The 12,767-nt window shown below is 34.7% G+C and overlaps 1 protein-coding gene across 5 annotated transcripts in view; it reads left to right on the forward strand.

The window, feature by feature from the left end:
• ZNF236 (zinc finger protein 236) overlaps nucleotides 1-12,767 on the forward strand; it is a 72,254-nt gene that overhangs the window by 37,647 nt on the left and 21,840 nt on the right. For all 5 annotated transcript variants that reach the window (XR_009208081.1, XM_040067415.2, XM_058421566.1 and 2 more), the window contains exons 14-22: nucleotides 992-1,252; nucleotides 1,494-1,744; nucleotides 2,370-2,471; nucleotides 7,310-7,461; nucleotides 8,565-8,671; nucleotides 8,766-8,917; nucleotides 9,041-9,253; nucleotides 9,770-10,049; nucleotides 10,497-10,600. Coding sequence is in view for 4 of the 5 variants with exons in the window: in XM_040067415.2 (XP_039923349.1) it covers nucleotides 992-1,252; nucleotides 1,494-1,744; nucleotides 2,370-2,471; nucleotides 7,310-7,461; nucleotides 8,565-8,671; nucleotides 8,766-8,917; nucleotides 9,041-9,253; nucleotides 9,770-10,049; nucleotides 10,497-10,600 (1,622 nt within the window). In the remaining variant the exon portion in view is untranslated. The remainder of the gene's footprint in view (nucleotides 1-991; nucleotides 1,253-1,493; nucleotides 1,745-2,369; nucleotides 2,472-7,309; nucleotides 7,462-8,564; nucleotides 8,672-8,765; nucleotides 8,918-9,040; nucleotides 9,254-9,769; nucleotides 10,050-10,496; nucleotides 10,601-12,767) is intronic.

The raw sequence follows: 12,767 nt of genomic DNA on the forward strand, positions 1-12,767 counted from the left end.
CTGAAAAAGAGGAAAATTTGTAGTAACTGTGTCAAATAATCCCCCAGCCATGCCAAGGAAGGTCAGGATACCCTACTGCTGATTTTTATTGTGTGTATTGGTAGCAAAACAGCAGTCTTAGTATCTGTCATATACTTACGACGTCTGATGTGGTGGTCATTGGCATCCAAGGTTACTATTATCATAAACTGTCCTTAACTTTTCCTGATTTTATTAAATCTTGCTTCTTTTATCTTCCATTTCTTAGCATTCCCATTGCCTTCTTCCTAGATCTCTCCTGGGATGCTACAGTCGTTAAATCCTTTACAATCCTTAAAATTCTTGTTACATTCCATTCTGTTTCCTAACTTTTTCTTCCATCTGTTTTGCATCTCAGCAGAGCCTTAAAGGGAGACTCCTCTAGCACCTCTGGAAGGAAGGATATAACAAGTGCTATGTACTTTGAGAATATAAGCAAGAGGCTTTCCCCATGCGAGTATTTTTTCACATAGCATTGTGAGAGACAGTTTGTGCCTTGTTCAGGAGGTAGTCGGGATGGACACAGTTCTTTTCCCAAGAGTTTTGTTGTAACGTGTAGTGGTAGTACATATAAGGAGAACCGTATCTTTTTCTCCAAACTTTTGTGGATGGTTTTTTAGCTGAATCGAGGAAAATACATGTCAATGATAATATAGTAGCCTGAAGAACTACAGTACCATCTGGAATGGAAAAATGAAACCCAAGTATTGTAATGGAGACAAAATATGATCAGAAAAGGAGGTTGGACTGTAGAATACAACGAAAACTACTCTGATAGTATTGTTTTTAGCCCTGCCAGGTTGTTTGTAACTTAATAAAGTTTAATATCTGGATTTTCTCAATTGAAGCTTCTTCCATCCATGCTGCTGTTACCTTAGTTTGGTTTATTTCATTCGTTTTAAAATTGAGTCCTTTAACAACTTTGTAAATCAAACTGTTAAATCTATTTTAACTTCTGCTTTCTCTTAAAAAGGTCTCATACAGGTGAAAAGCCATTTAAGTGCTCTCAGTGTGGAAGAGGTTTTGTGTCAGCTGGAGTTCTGAAAGCACATATTAGAACACACACTGGATTGAAAGCTTTCAAGTGTGTTGTGTGCAACGGGGCCTTCACTACTGGTGGTAGCCTCAGGCGCCACATGGGGATCCATAATGACCTTCGACCATATATGTGTCCCTACTGTCAAAAAACATTCAAAACATCACTCAACTGTAAAAAACACATGAAGACTCATAGGTATGCTTGCAATTTTTGCATGAATCTTTCAATGTAGTTCAGCAGCCATTCCTTAAAGATACTTGAAAAGGCAGCTTTGCTTTGTAGCAACTGTATATGTTTAAATAAGGATTTTTATTTATGGGTAGCAAACCTTTGCAGATATAGTAAATTGTGGTGTATAGTAAAAATAAAAAATTGTTCATATAAGTAGGTTAATGTCTAACTGAAGTCATAAAGACTTTCTCACCTTACTTTGTAGATATGAACTTGCACAGCAACTTCAGCAGAATCAGCAGTCTTCTTCAATAGATGATTCTACAGTAGATCAGCAGAGCATTCATGTTTCTACGCAAATGCAAGTGGAGATTCAAAGTGATGAGCTACAGCAGTCAGAAACTGTTACCACAGATCAGCAGGCTATTTTAGAGTTAGACCAGCAGCCAGTGGTAGGCACAGAAGAAGCAGCACTAGAACAAGAGTTGGCTGATCAGCCTTTAGAGCAAGATGAGGGTGAGTATTTGAAATATGTTAAGATTTATAATGAGGTAAGTTTACAAGTTCTTAAATAATTGTTTCTTGACAGAAACTAGAAAAATACATGGAGTAAAGGCTACTTACTTTATCCTTAAATTATATAGTACAGTTTCATTCACTGGTCTTTAGGTTTAGTATTAAAATATAAAAAGATTAGGATTTTCACCCTTTAGTTGTAGCAAGCAAAACTACTAATCAAATATACAGAAAAATAACCCCTCCACAAAACCTTACCTGTCAGTTCTCTTGTTATTAAAAAACACTGCTTTATAATCTACTAGAAAGTAATATCTGGGGTTTGAGGTTAATGTTCCATGTTCTTATTTTATTTGTAATAGTGGAATTAAGTATTTTGGTTTTGCTTCTTTGCTCTTTTTCATGGTGTAATGAGTTATCAAGTACAGTAGGGGAAAATAAATAAAATGTACTGTAAGTGAAGATTTAAATATCTGTTCAGCCAATAATTGTTTAATTTTTTTAATGCAAAAACTCAGATGGGGATTTTGAAACAACTGAAATATACATTTAATTACATCTTTTTTTCTTGATATTTTCCCCTTTTCTTGCTCCCTTTCCCCTGTCATTCCTTTCCCCATTTCAGATAGATTTGTGACATCCCAGCATGCTTTACAGGAAAACATCACTCAGTTTGAACAACAGACTATAACACAGCAGCCATTTGATCAGCAGAGCTTATCACAAGGTTAGTAATAAATAAAGGAGGTAAAAAGTAGTTTTTATAAATGTGGCTTTACAGCATAGCTATGATAAAATATTTCTAAAGTGGGCATCTGCAGTCATAGTAACTGCAATGCAGAGAACTTGGAAAAAAATTATCACTCTGAAGTTATACTTTGTAGAATATTATGAATATTTAATTTTTTTCTTTTGCTTTTATGAGTTGATGCCTAGCCATTGGAGTATGGGGTTTATAGTCAAACATTTCATATTCTTTCCTTGATTTCCTTTGAAATTAATGTGGCAGTAGGCATTTTGCACAAGTTTCCCCCTCAGTATACATGCATGTAACCTGAGATGATCAGAAACACAGTCTAAAGATTTGAGTGAGTAGCTACTGGGATTCTTTTGGGAAAAATGCAATGCCGAATATAGTAATGTAAAAATAATACTTTCACCTATCCACAGTAGGTTTTTTTATATTTTATAGAGCAATGAAACTAGCAAACTAAGAGATTGTAAGCACTTGGAATCTAATTTTTTCCTATAAAATACAGAGAAATGTGTGTAGCATGCGAACAGTGAAGACATGACTGTTTTTCTTTGCTTTCCACAGCTGGAGTTCTTGAATTGTTCCATAATATGAAGCTTTGTTTCGGGGGGTTTTGGTGGTTGTTTTGGGTTTTGTGGCAGGGGAGCTGTTGCTGAGGTGGGGAAAGTTCAAGGGGTTTTCATTTGTTTTGGTTTGGAAGCGTACATCACTGGCTTATCCCTTGATCTCCTTGTTTCTGACTCTGGGAAATAACTTTGTGTATCTGGTAACCAGTAATTGGTATTCTGTCCACGCAAACTTCTCTGTTCTTAGTTTCATTCCCTTTTAATTGTATAGTATCATTTGTAAAAACTTAATTGACTGTGGTAAGTTGCATCACGCTGTGAAGAAATAGTATAATTTTCCAATTTCAATTCTCTAGGTTGCGCTGCTTTGTATGTAAAGAAAAGAAAATTAAAATCTCCACCTTTATTACACAAGACTGATCCAGGTCCTCTTAAAATATGATGATTATTTTCATTGACTGACTTTTACAGTTTTTCAAATGAACGAGAAGACACTATGGAAAAAAAGCAGTATTTTTCTCTACATTATTTTGAAGAGTGGTGGTGGTTTTTGTTTGGTTTTTTTAATGACTCATTAGAATTTATAAACCAAATAAGTAACTCTTTTTTTGTTATTTAAACATCAGTTTCTGTGTATGTGTATCTTCTGTATTATATAAATAACAAATGATTTCTTGGGGAGGGCAAAGACTCCTAGAACTCACAAAACAATTCTTTCATCATCAGAAATCTAGATTGATCATCAATATATTATAAAATTGGTTCAGAGAAACAGAACATGTGTAGTGTGGGCATTTTAAAGTCTCATTTGTATAAGATGTCTCCTATTCTACTTGGAATCTCATCCACAGATTCCCAACTCTTTGAAGTTTCCTTGAAGATCCTGGAGCCCTTCAAAATTTTTGAATTTCAGGTAGGTAAGCATTTGCGCGGATGCATGCGTTAAATTGGTCGACCCTCTCCCTATGTCTGCATCTGTGCTTCATGCTCCTGATTTCTTTTTCCTATCAGCTAGGCAGAACATTCAAGCTTAAGAATACTGTCTTTTTTATTCTTGATACTTATAGGCTGTATTCTTGTTAAAGTATTTCGCTTCAGTGTTTATTAATAAAATGACATATGAGTTTAAAAAAAATATTTGAAAGGTTTTTTGATTTTCCTTTTTCCTTTTTTAAGGGAAAAACCCCAACTTTGCATTTTAGACAGATGGGGCTAATCTCTAGGTCTGCATAGACCTGGCTGAACTTTGTTTCTTCCTTCAGGTTTGTTCGTAATACTTCTGTTGAATTTCTTGTTTGTTCAGGTAGATTTTCTTCCTTGTATGTTCAGACTTGTAAGGAGGTGCAGATCCTTTGAGGGTGCTACAGTATCATGATTCATTTGAGCTAGATTTGAAGGCTGACGAAAAGGACTTATGTTCTTTGTAGTGCTTTCAGGCATCTTCATTTGAAGACTTTGAAGTGAAGTCAGGACAAACAAATGTGTCTTTTATCTGAAATTCTTTGGCTTATTGAATATCATCTGTCACCAAATGTTTTTTCATATAAATTATATCACCTTTACTTCCTTTAAAGTGTCCCTGTAAGCATGGTTGAATGATAGGTAGGCAAATTATCTTGAAAAGCCAGAAGTCCGAAGGCTGGTAGTTCCATAGCCCATACAAATACACCCTTGCCACTAGAATGCTGTCTGCTTTCCTAAGAAGCTGATCTGCAATCTCAGGATTTAGAATTCTGATCGTTCAGTAACTGTTTACACGTATTTGCAGTCAGTACTGTTCAGCTGGTTGCCTTTCTCTAAGAAGCAAAACTTGTAATTAATATTCACTGATCCCTGCTGAGATGCACATGTTCATGTCAATGTTTGTAATGTTAGAATTTAAAAGATCTGTCAGGAAAGATGTGAAATTTCTTCTAAATTAAATATTGTATTTAATACAAACTATCATACTGTTGTTTTCTCATTCAAGACATATCTTTCTACTAGTAAAATGATTTCCAGAGTATTCTATTTTTTGCTATATTTTCTTAATATAGAAGATAATAGGTTGGATGATGTTCTAAAGCCGAAAAAGCCCAAAGCAACACAAATGATTACTTGCACTGAAAAACACTAAATCCAATTCCAAGTTTAGAGGACTGTGTAAGAGGCTCCCCTTATACAGATCTCAAGATACTCTCTGTTCTTTAAAGAGTGGTCAGAAGCTTCTGGGAAACAACAACAGTGATGAAAACAAGAACAGAAAACAAAGATTGTGTAATTTCTCACACTGAACGTCTGGGTTTTGTGTTTGGTGGTATGGGGGTTTTTTTAGTGCAGTTCTGTAGAAGTAGCATGGTGGTAGCAAATGCCTTTAGAATGCTCACAGCTGCCAAATGTTTTTTAAATTTTGAGTTGAAATTGACCCTCATGCTAGGAAAATGGAGATGCATCATGTATATTCTTATTGCAGCTTTGGTTTGTATTTAGTCCAAAACTACTTTCAGAAGTAGCATTTCTTTCTTCATTTTGTCCTCAAATACCTCTACATTCAGATCTTCTCTTCCTGAGCATTTTGTTGCGTGATCCTGGGAATTTTTTCACTATGTCAGTAATTTATTCAAACATTGTGAAATGAAATAGGTCATAGTACAGTAACTTCTTTTTTCTTTCTTTAAGGAAGGTAAAATTTATCTACTGATTAAAAAAGAAGTTCCAGGTTTTTATGTAATATATTTAATAGTTTGGGGTTTTTTATGTAGGGCATGTAAGTAAAATCACTTTGCTTCAGTTTCTTGAGTCTTGTGTTTTTTTGTATTCTCATCCCATGTAGTGGGAATGTCATTTTTCTATAAAGATACTTCTAAAATTTATTTGAGAGGTAGAAATTAGCAACCCTCTTATCACTGCAGAATTTTCATTGCTTTCTTCAGACTACTTTTTGTCATTTCACAAAGGGTAATTGAGGTACAAGGTCCAACTTTTAGCATCTTTTTTTCTTGTACTCTTGTGGTACTTCTAGGAGAGAAAATAATATACAGGTTTCACCATTAGGTTAGGTGACTAGTTATGACCTGATTAATAATGCTTTCAAGATGTATTTATATTTGTGAGTTTTCATTCCGTGGTGGAAGCAGTAGCATGCAAATAGGGGTTTTTTCTCTACTGATTACAATATTCTTCTGCTGTGGGAAGTGTCTTTTGGGAAAATTTCTGCTTAAACTCAACACATCCAGGGTTTTGTTTTACTGTTGCTCAAAAACATTCTTTAAGTGTTGCTTTTTGGCCTTTGATGCTGTGATCATCTGATGTGGGTTTGTTTCTACCCTGTTTTCATAATCTTCACCCTTTTTGTCCACTAAAGGCAAACTGCAGAGAAGTACTGAGATTGTTGCCTATATGTTAATGACTGATACCTGTGGTTTAGTTTTTTTCCACATGACATTGTGGAGGTTTTTTTTAATACTGGAAGTATTAAGACTTAAATGGATTAATAAAAGGACTTCTCTAATAGCATTAAAAACCACTGCAATCTGAACTGTATTTCCCTGGCACTCAATCGTTGGTGCTATAATTTCATTTATTCCTTAGAAAATAATAATTAAGATAATTAAGATTTGCTATTTCAGAAGAACAAAACCAAATAAAAATCTCAGGATTTTATACTGGAAATTTGAATAAAAAAGTATTTATTTTTCACTTTGCAGTTTGCCTTTGAGAGGCTCTACTTTACTATTATCTGAAGAGTGGGAATATGTGGAGGAGATCCAAAGTAGGAGAAAATGGGGTTACTTTATCAGAAACTGGAGTTCTCCTATTGGGTCATCTCCTCCACTCACCCGCCATCCTCCCCACTGAGCTTTGCATCCTTGTGATCGGCTTCCAGTGTAGTTAAGGGAGCGTGGTACCACCGTGGATAAAGGGAGATGGGTCAACCTGTTTGACACATGCATGCTTACATACAAGAAATTCAAAATTTCAATGGCTCTAAGGTAATAGTGGCATCCCGAAGAAACTTCAAACAGTGTTTTTCTGTGGAGGAGATTTTCCAATAGAATTCCAGCTAACGGTGAGTAACCCTGTTATGCCTATTACATAGATGCCAGAAACGTGTGGGTTGTGATGCTCAACAGTGAAGAGTACAACTATTACTATATGGTAATGCTACTTATTCTCTTTTTGAAGGTAGTCTTCAGAAAAGTGTGGTGTTATTCAAAGTCCAAATCAGTGTATTTTACAGGTTTATGACTGTTTAATTTCTGGCAGGTTTTACTGTGAATGACAGCTACAATCAACAGACTCAATTTCCAGCTGTACAACAGCTGCAGGATTCAAGCACACTTGAATCTCAGGCTCTTTCAACGAGTTATCATCCACCAGCCCTTCTTCAGGTTCCAAATACAGACACTATTAACGTAGTAAGTACTACTTGAAGGCAGGATTAATTGTTCTGTGTTCAGTCGTGACTTTCTTGCACCATTACATTGGTGATTAGGTAAAATGAGAAGTCAGAAAAGTTCCAGGATTTCTTCTCTAGATTGGTTAGGTTTATAAACTGGAAAAGTGGATGATAAGTGACTTGACAGTGTTTTCTGAAAAGGAAGTTTTGATGCTCTAGACTTAAAAATCACTAAAATGCTTTTTAGTGAGTTTAAAACTAAGGAGAAGATGTAATGTTATAAAATAATTTTACATTGTTGCATTATATTCTCTCCTAATTATTATATTTCTATAGACATCTATAATCAAGCAATTAAAAAAAAAAAGCATTGCAAATCTTTAGTGATCATTCATGGAGCTTGCACATTGCACTGTATGATGTTTTTGCATGGTTCTCATTTAGTTAAATTTGTAAAAGGGGTCAGTTGCTAAAAACAGAGTTTAAAAGTAACTTCTTATGACAGTAGAAGTACCTGGCATGAAGACAGTTTGTTGTAATGTATTTATCATGATGATCTCTATGAGTTACTGTCCCTTCAAGCTTGTTTGCAAAGTGCAAATGTTGTCAGAGAACGGATGTGGGTTTTAGGATCTGGAAGAGTTCGAGTCATTTCAGCCTGCAGGCTTTGGAATTTCTGGGCTTCAAATTTTTAAACATACTCTTGTTCTCAAGGATTGTTCTGTTCTTACAGGAACGTTCAGAAAGTAGTGAAGTCTGTCAGCAACATTGTGTTTTGCTGCATACTCAGTGTTTAAAATGGCCACTCTAGTTTTAAATTTAACTCCTCAAACACTAGAAAATCTAGACAATTTAGATACATTTTTGTGGAGATTCAGAGAAATGTAAGTACACGATGTTGTCTGTTTATTCCAGTTCAGTAGCTGAACATTTTGATGCTTTCCTTCTCCCTATGGAAGAGTGAGGTATTACATTGCACTCATAATTTCCTGTCAAAATGAATGAAAGCATAAATTTAATTACTTGTGTTGACTGTAAATGCTGTCATTTTTTTCTTGCCTATTAGTGAGACTATATTTAAATCTCGTGTTACTGAGATTCACTTGAGGCTTTGATTTTTAGACCACTCGCTTGATACAAGATCAGTCACCACAAGAGGAGCTTGAATTGCACACCCAACGGCCTCATTTTCTTGAGGATAATGAAGATCAAAGCAGGCGTTCATATAGGTATATGACACTTTTAGCTTTTGTAACAGAATTTCCTGAATCTTCTATGGCTGATAGCTACATGAAACTAATGAAAACTATTTTCTTCTAATAGATGTGAATATTGCAACAAGGGTTTTAAGAAATCCAGCCATTTGAAACAACATGTACGGTCACATACTGGTGAGAAACCTTATAAATGCCAACTCTGTGGCCGTGGTTTTGTTTCCTCGGGAGTTCTTAAGTCACATGAGAAGACACATACAGGTAAACAGAGTATACCAGTTCTGTATTAGCTTAACCTATGTTTGGGTTTTGTAAATATCCTGTGTCCTGTGTGAGTAAAGTTAAAGAAATGGCATGCTACTTATTTGTTTCTGTTACTTTAAGGAGTTAAAGCATTCAGCTGTAGCATTTGCAATACCTCCTTCACAACTAATGGCAGCCTTACCAGGCACATGGCAACTCACATGAGCATGAAGCCTTACAAGTGCCCATTCTGTGATGAAAGCTTTCGAACAACTGTTCACTGCAAAAAACATATGAAGAAGCATCAGGCGGTCTCCTCAGCTGTAGCAGCAGCTACAGATACAGGAGGAGGAGGTAAATGAATTTATTTTTACTTTTACAGTCCTTACTACATAAGAAATACAGATGTTTTGGTGGGTTTCATGAATGATGTAACAGTAATGGTACAAAATAGCCTTCCAGCATGGATAATATCTGCTGTTCAGAGCTGCTGAAATCACACTGTTATCTGAATTGTTTAAAGAAATTAGTTTTCCAAGTTCTGTCCAGCGCATTAAAGGTATTGTATGTGACATAGCTACTTTAGTATGTCACTAAAGTAGAAGATTTTTTTGTCATGTATTACTTAACTTGTGTTAGTTATTATAAAAATAAGAATCATAAATCCAGCCTTTTTAAAATGAAGTACTGACGTGAGTATTTAGACCTCTAAAAGAGTTTAAAGTTCATAATAGTGCAAGTTCAAGCACAAAATGTAGTGGCTCTGTATTTAATAACAAACCCTTCTATATTTTGTAATTTGAGCTGACAGATTGAACAGAGATGTGTTTTTCATTTTGGTTTGACTTTTTTTGTTTTTTTACTTAATAGTTGCATGTGTTGAAGATGATGAGGAGAGCTCTGAAAGAACTTCCAGAAAATCTCGTCCTGGTGTTATAACTTTTACAGAAGAAGAGACAGCAGAACTGGCAAAGATTAGGCCTCAAGAAAGTGCCACTGTTTCAGAAAAAGTTCTTGTCCAGTCGGCTGCAGAGAAAGACAGAATTAGTGAGATCAAAGATAAGCAAGCAGAACTGGAAGCAGAGCCCAAATATGCCAACTGTTGCAGTTATTGTCCCAAAAGCTTTAAAAAACCCAGTGATTTAGTCAGGTGAGGAATGGAAAGTTTTCATGTTTTTGATTTGCTGAATAATTCACCAGAAACTTGCAATAACAGTTTCATAAAATGCTTTATGCCCAAGTTGAAATTTGACTAATATTTACATAAATTTTTCTTTTCCACAGTGGTTTAAAAATGTGTCAAAATGTTACGTATTCTGAATATGACTAATCCAGCTTTTTCATATTTATTTTTCTACAATATTAAAATTATTGTTATGAAGTTTTAGAATAAATTAAATATGCAATAATACTTGCATTTAAAAAAGCATGTAAAAATGTCGGAAAAATGCAAATACTTAAATCTTCTTGTTCTGTGTAGTGTATTGCTAGTATAAGTATTTAATTAATTCTAAAATTAATAAGGTAGAAAATAAGTATTGGTACAAACTGACATAAACATGGAAATTCACTTACACGTGTATGCTGGAATTACCAGGCACGTTCGTATCCATACTGGAGAAAAGCCGTATAAATGCGATGAATGTGGAAAGAGTTTCACTGTAAAATCCACGCTGGATTGTCATGTCAAAACACACACAGGTCAGTAAGGTTTTGCATGTCTTTGTTTAGAAGCTGTTTGCTTTCTTCACCAGCTGTTTAAGTACAGATTTTTGTAAGGAGTGCTATGTTTCACTGTGCTCTAGTATTTGGAACTGTGGATGGCAGTGTTAGGGGAAATTTGGTATTTGTGACACCATCAAATGAATCACATCAAAACATTCTGAATAAACCATGTTATACAGCCTTCTGTATTAATAGGATTCTAAAGCATGGTCTTAGCTCATGCAGAAACTGTGTATATAGTATCCTGAATATGTTCATGTCAAGTCTTCAACAGTATTTCAATGATAAATGATTTTTCTGAGTAAGAAGGTGGAGTTGAGGGAATCTTATAAAATCAAGTTAAAGGAAAAAAAACCTATAAATGTTAATGTTTGTGCTGCTATGTCAACTGGAAAATAAGAGTACAAAAATTCTGAGCATTCAGCTGTTTGAATTTTGCAAATTGAATGTAAACCTAGTGTCTGAAATATTTAGATTTTTAGAGTACATTTTTGCATTCCTGAGAGAGATCTGATTTTAATGGTAATGTTTTTCAACTATGATTTTGCACTAATTTCAAAATACCTTTTAAGTCTCTCATCCTTGTTTTCTTACCATTGAACTTCTGTAATAAACTCCATCCTGAACTAATTAATTTCTAAAACTGTATACAGTTTCATTAAGTTTCATTATGATCTCTTTTCAAAAAAATTTTTTTAAAAAGATAGCTTTTAATGCTATAATACATGATTTTTTTTCTCATGGAAGCTCTCCATTTTACTATATTTGTATTTTCTACTGTTGTTCAGTAAGATATAGTATTCATATTACATGAAATTGTTGTGTAAATCAGGACAGACAGTAGCAGATAGTAAGGATAATGAAAGGAACAAAGCAGGGATTGTGCTGTGTACCTCCAGGTTCAAGCAGTTGACAAACTGTGGGACTCTGAATAAGAGATTGCATCTCTTTGCTCACTAGCTTTAATGGAGTATTTTACATTAGTTTTATCCAGTTGTTTTCTGAACACAGGAAAACTGGGTGAAAAGGAATGGCCTTCAGTACCGTCAGCAGTAGTTAAGTTCCTGGGTTCAAACTTGATTTCAGTTCGCAGTCTTGATAATTTTCTTCCTAAGCCCATTATATTTTTTCAGCCCATATATTTTTTCAGAAAAAAAGTGAAATTGTTTCCCCTTTTTAATTTTCACGCTCTTTATGGTTGTACAGATTTTTTGATAATATATAATGGAGCTTTGTAAATTATTATTTTATCATCCTTAAACCGCAGTTCATTCTCTCTTTCACATTACATATAGTACAATTTTGACAGTTTGAGTTCTTGTTCAAGTGTTTAAGAACTCTCCTGGTCACTTCCAGCCTTGTGAAAATTGTCCATATAAACCATTTGTGTTCAATCTTAGAACTGTTTTTCTTTAATTCATGAAAAGATTCTGTCCTTTCATCCTGTGACAGCATTTTTATTAAGGTCTTTTCATAAAAAAACAGCACAAAATCCCCAAAATCCAGATACAGTGGAAATCTGATCTTCTTCAAAGAGTGCTCACAGATTTATGAGGTGTAATTTTCACTGCAAAAGCCATATCACCTTTTCCCTATTGTAATTCATTTTATCTTACAGGCATTTTTTCCATGTTCTTTTATACTTGGGCCAGCTTGTGCTGGATAAAGTTTAGCTAATGTGCAGTTTTCTGTATTTGAGCCTGGGTTGCTTTCTGGACTGCTGTCTTAATCTGTGGGCAATACCTACACCTAATAGTTCATTGGTTTCATATCGAGATACATAATTTATTTAAATGAACAACAACAACAAAAAATACAGTATTAGTTAATGTAATTCCCCTAAAAATAGTTCTGTTTGAAAAGCTGCTGTGTTCCTCACCTGTAAATGAAAGTTGCCTGGATAGGAACCTACCTGATATCATCTGTAATCAGCATTGATCCAAAGAATCAGTTTGGGGCTTTACTGGAAGATTGGAAGTTTCTCAGTGAGGTGTATGGTTCTTTGTCCGACCACTTAGCTCCTCCATCCTGATGTAGCATAACGTGGGATAACTGAAGTCATGTATTATTGGATTTCTGTCTTCATTGCTTTTCGAGTTTCCTCATTATGTAACAGTTCTTGTTAACATGTTAGTTGTGTAGT

Source organism: Hirundo rustica, chromosome 1 (genome assembly GCF_015227805.2).
Source record: "Hirundo rustica isolate bHirRus1 chromosome 1, bHirRus1.pri.v3, whole genome shotgun sequence".
In the NCBI taxonomy this organism is placed as follows: domain Eukaryota; kingdom Metazoa; phylum Chordata; class Aves; order Passeriformes; family Hirundinidae; genus Hirundo; species Hirundo rustica.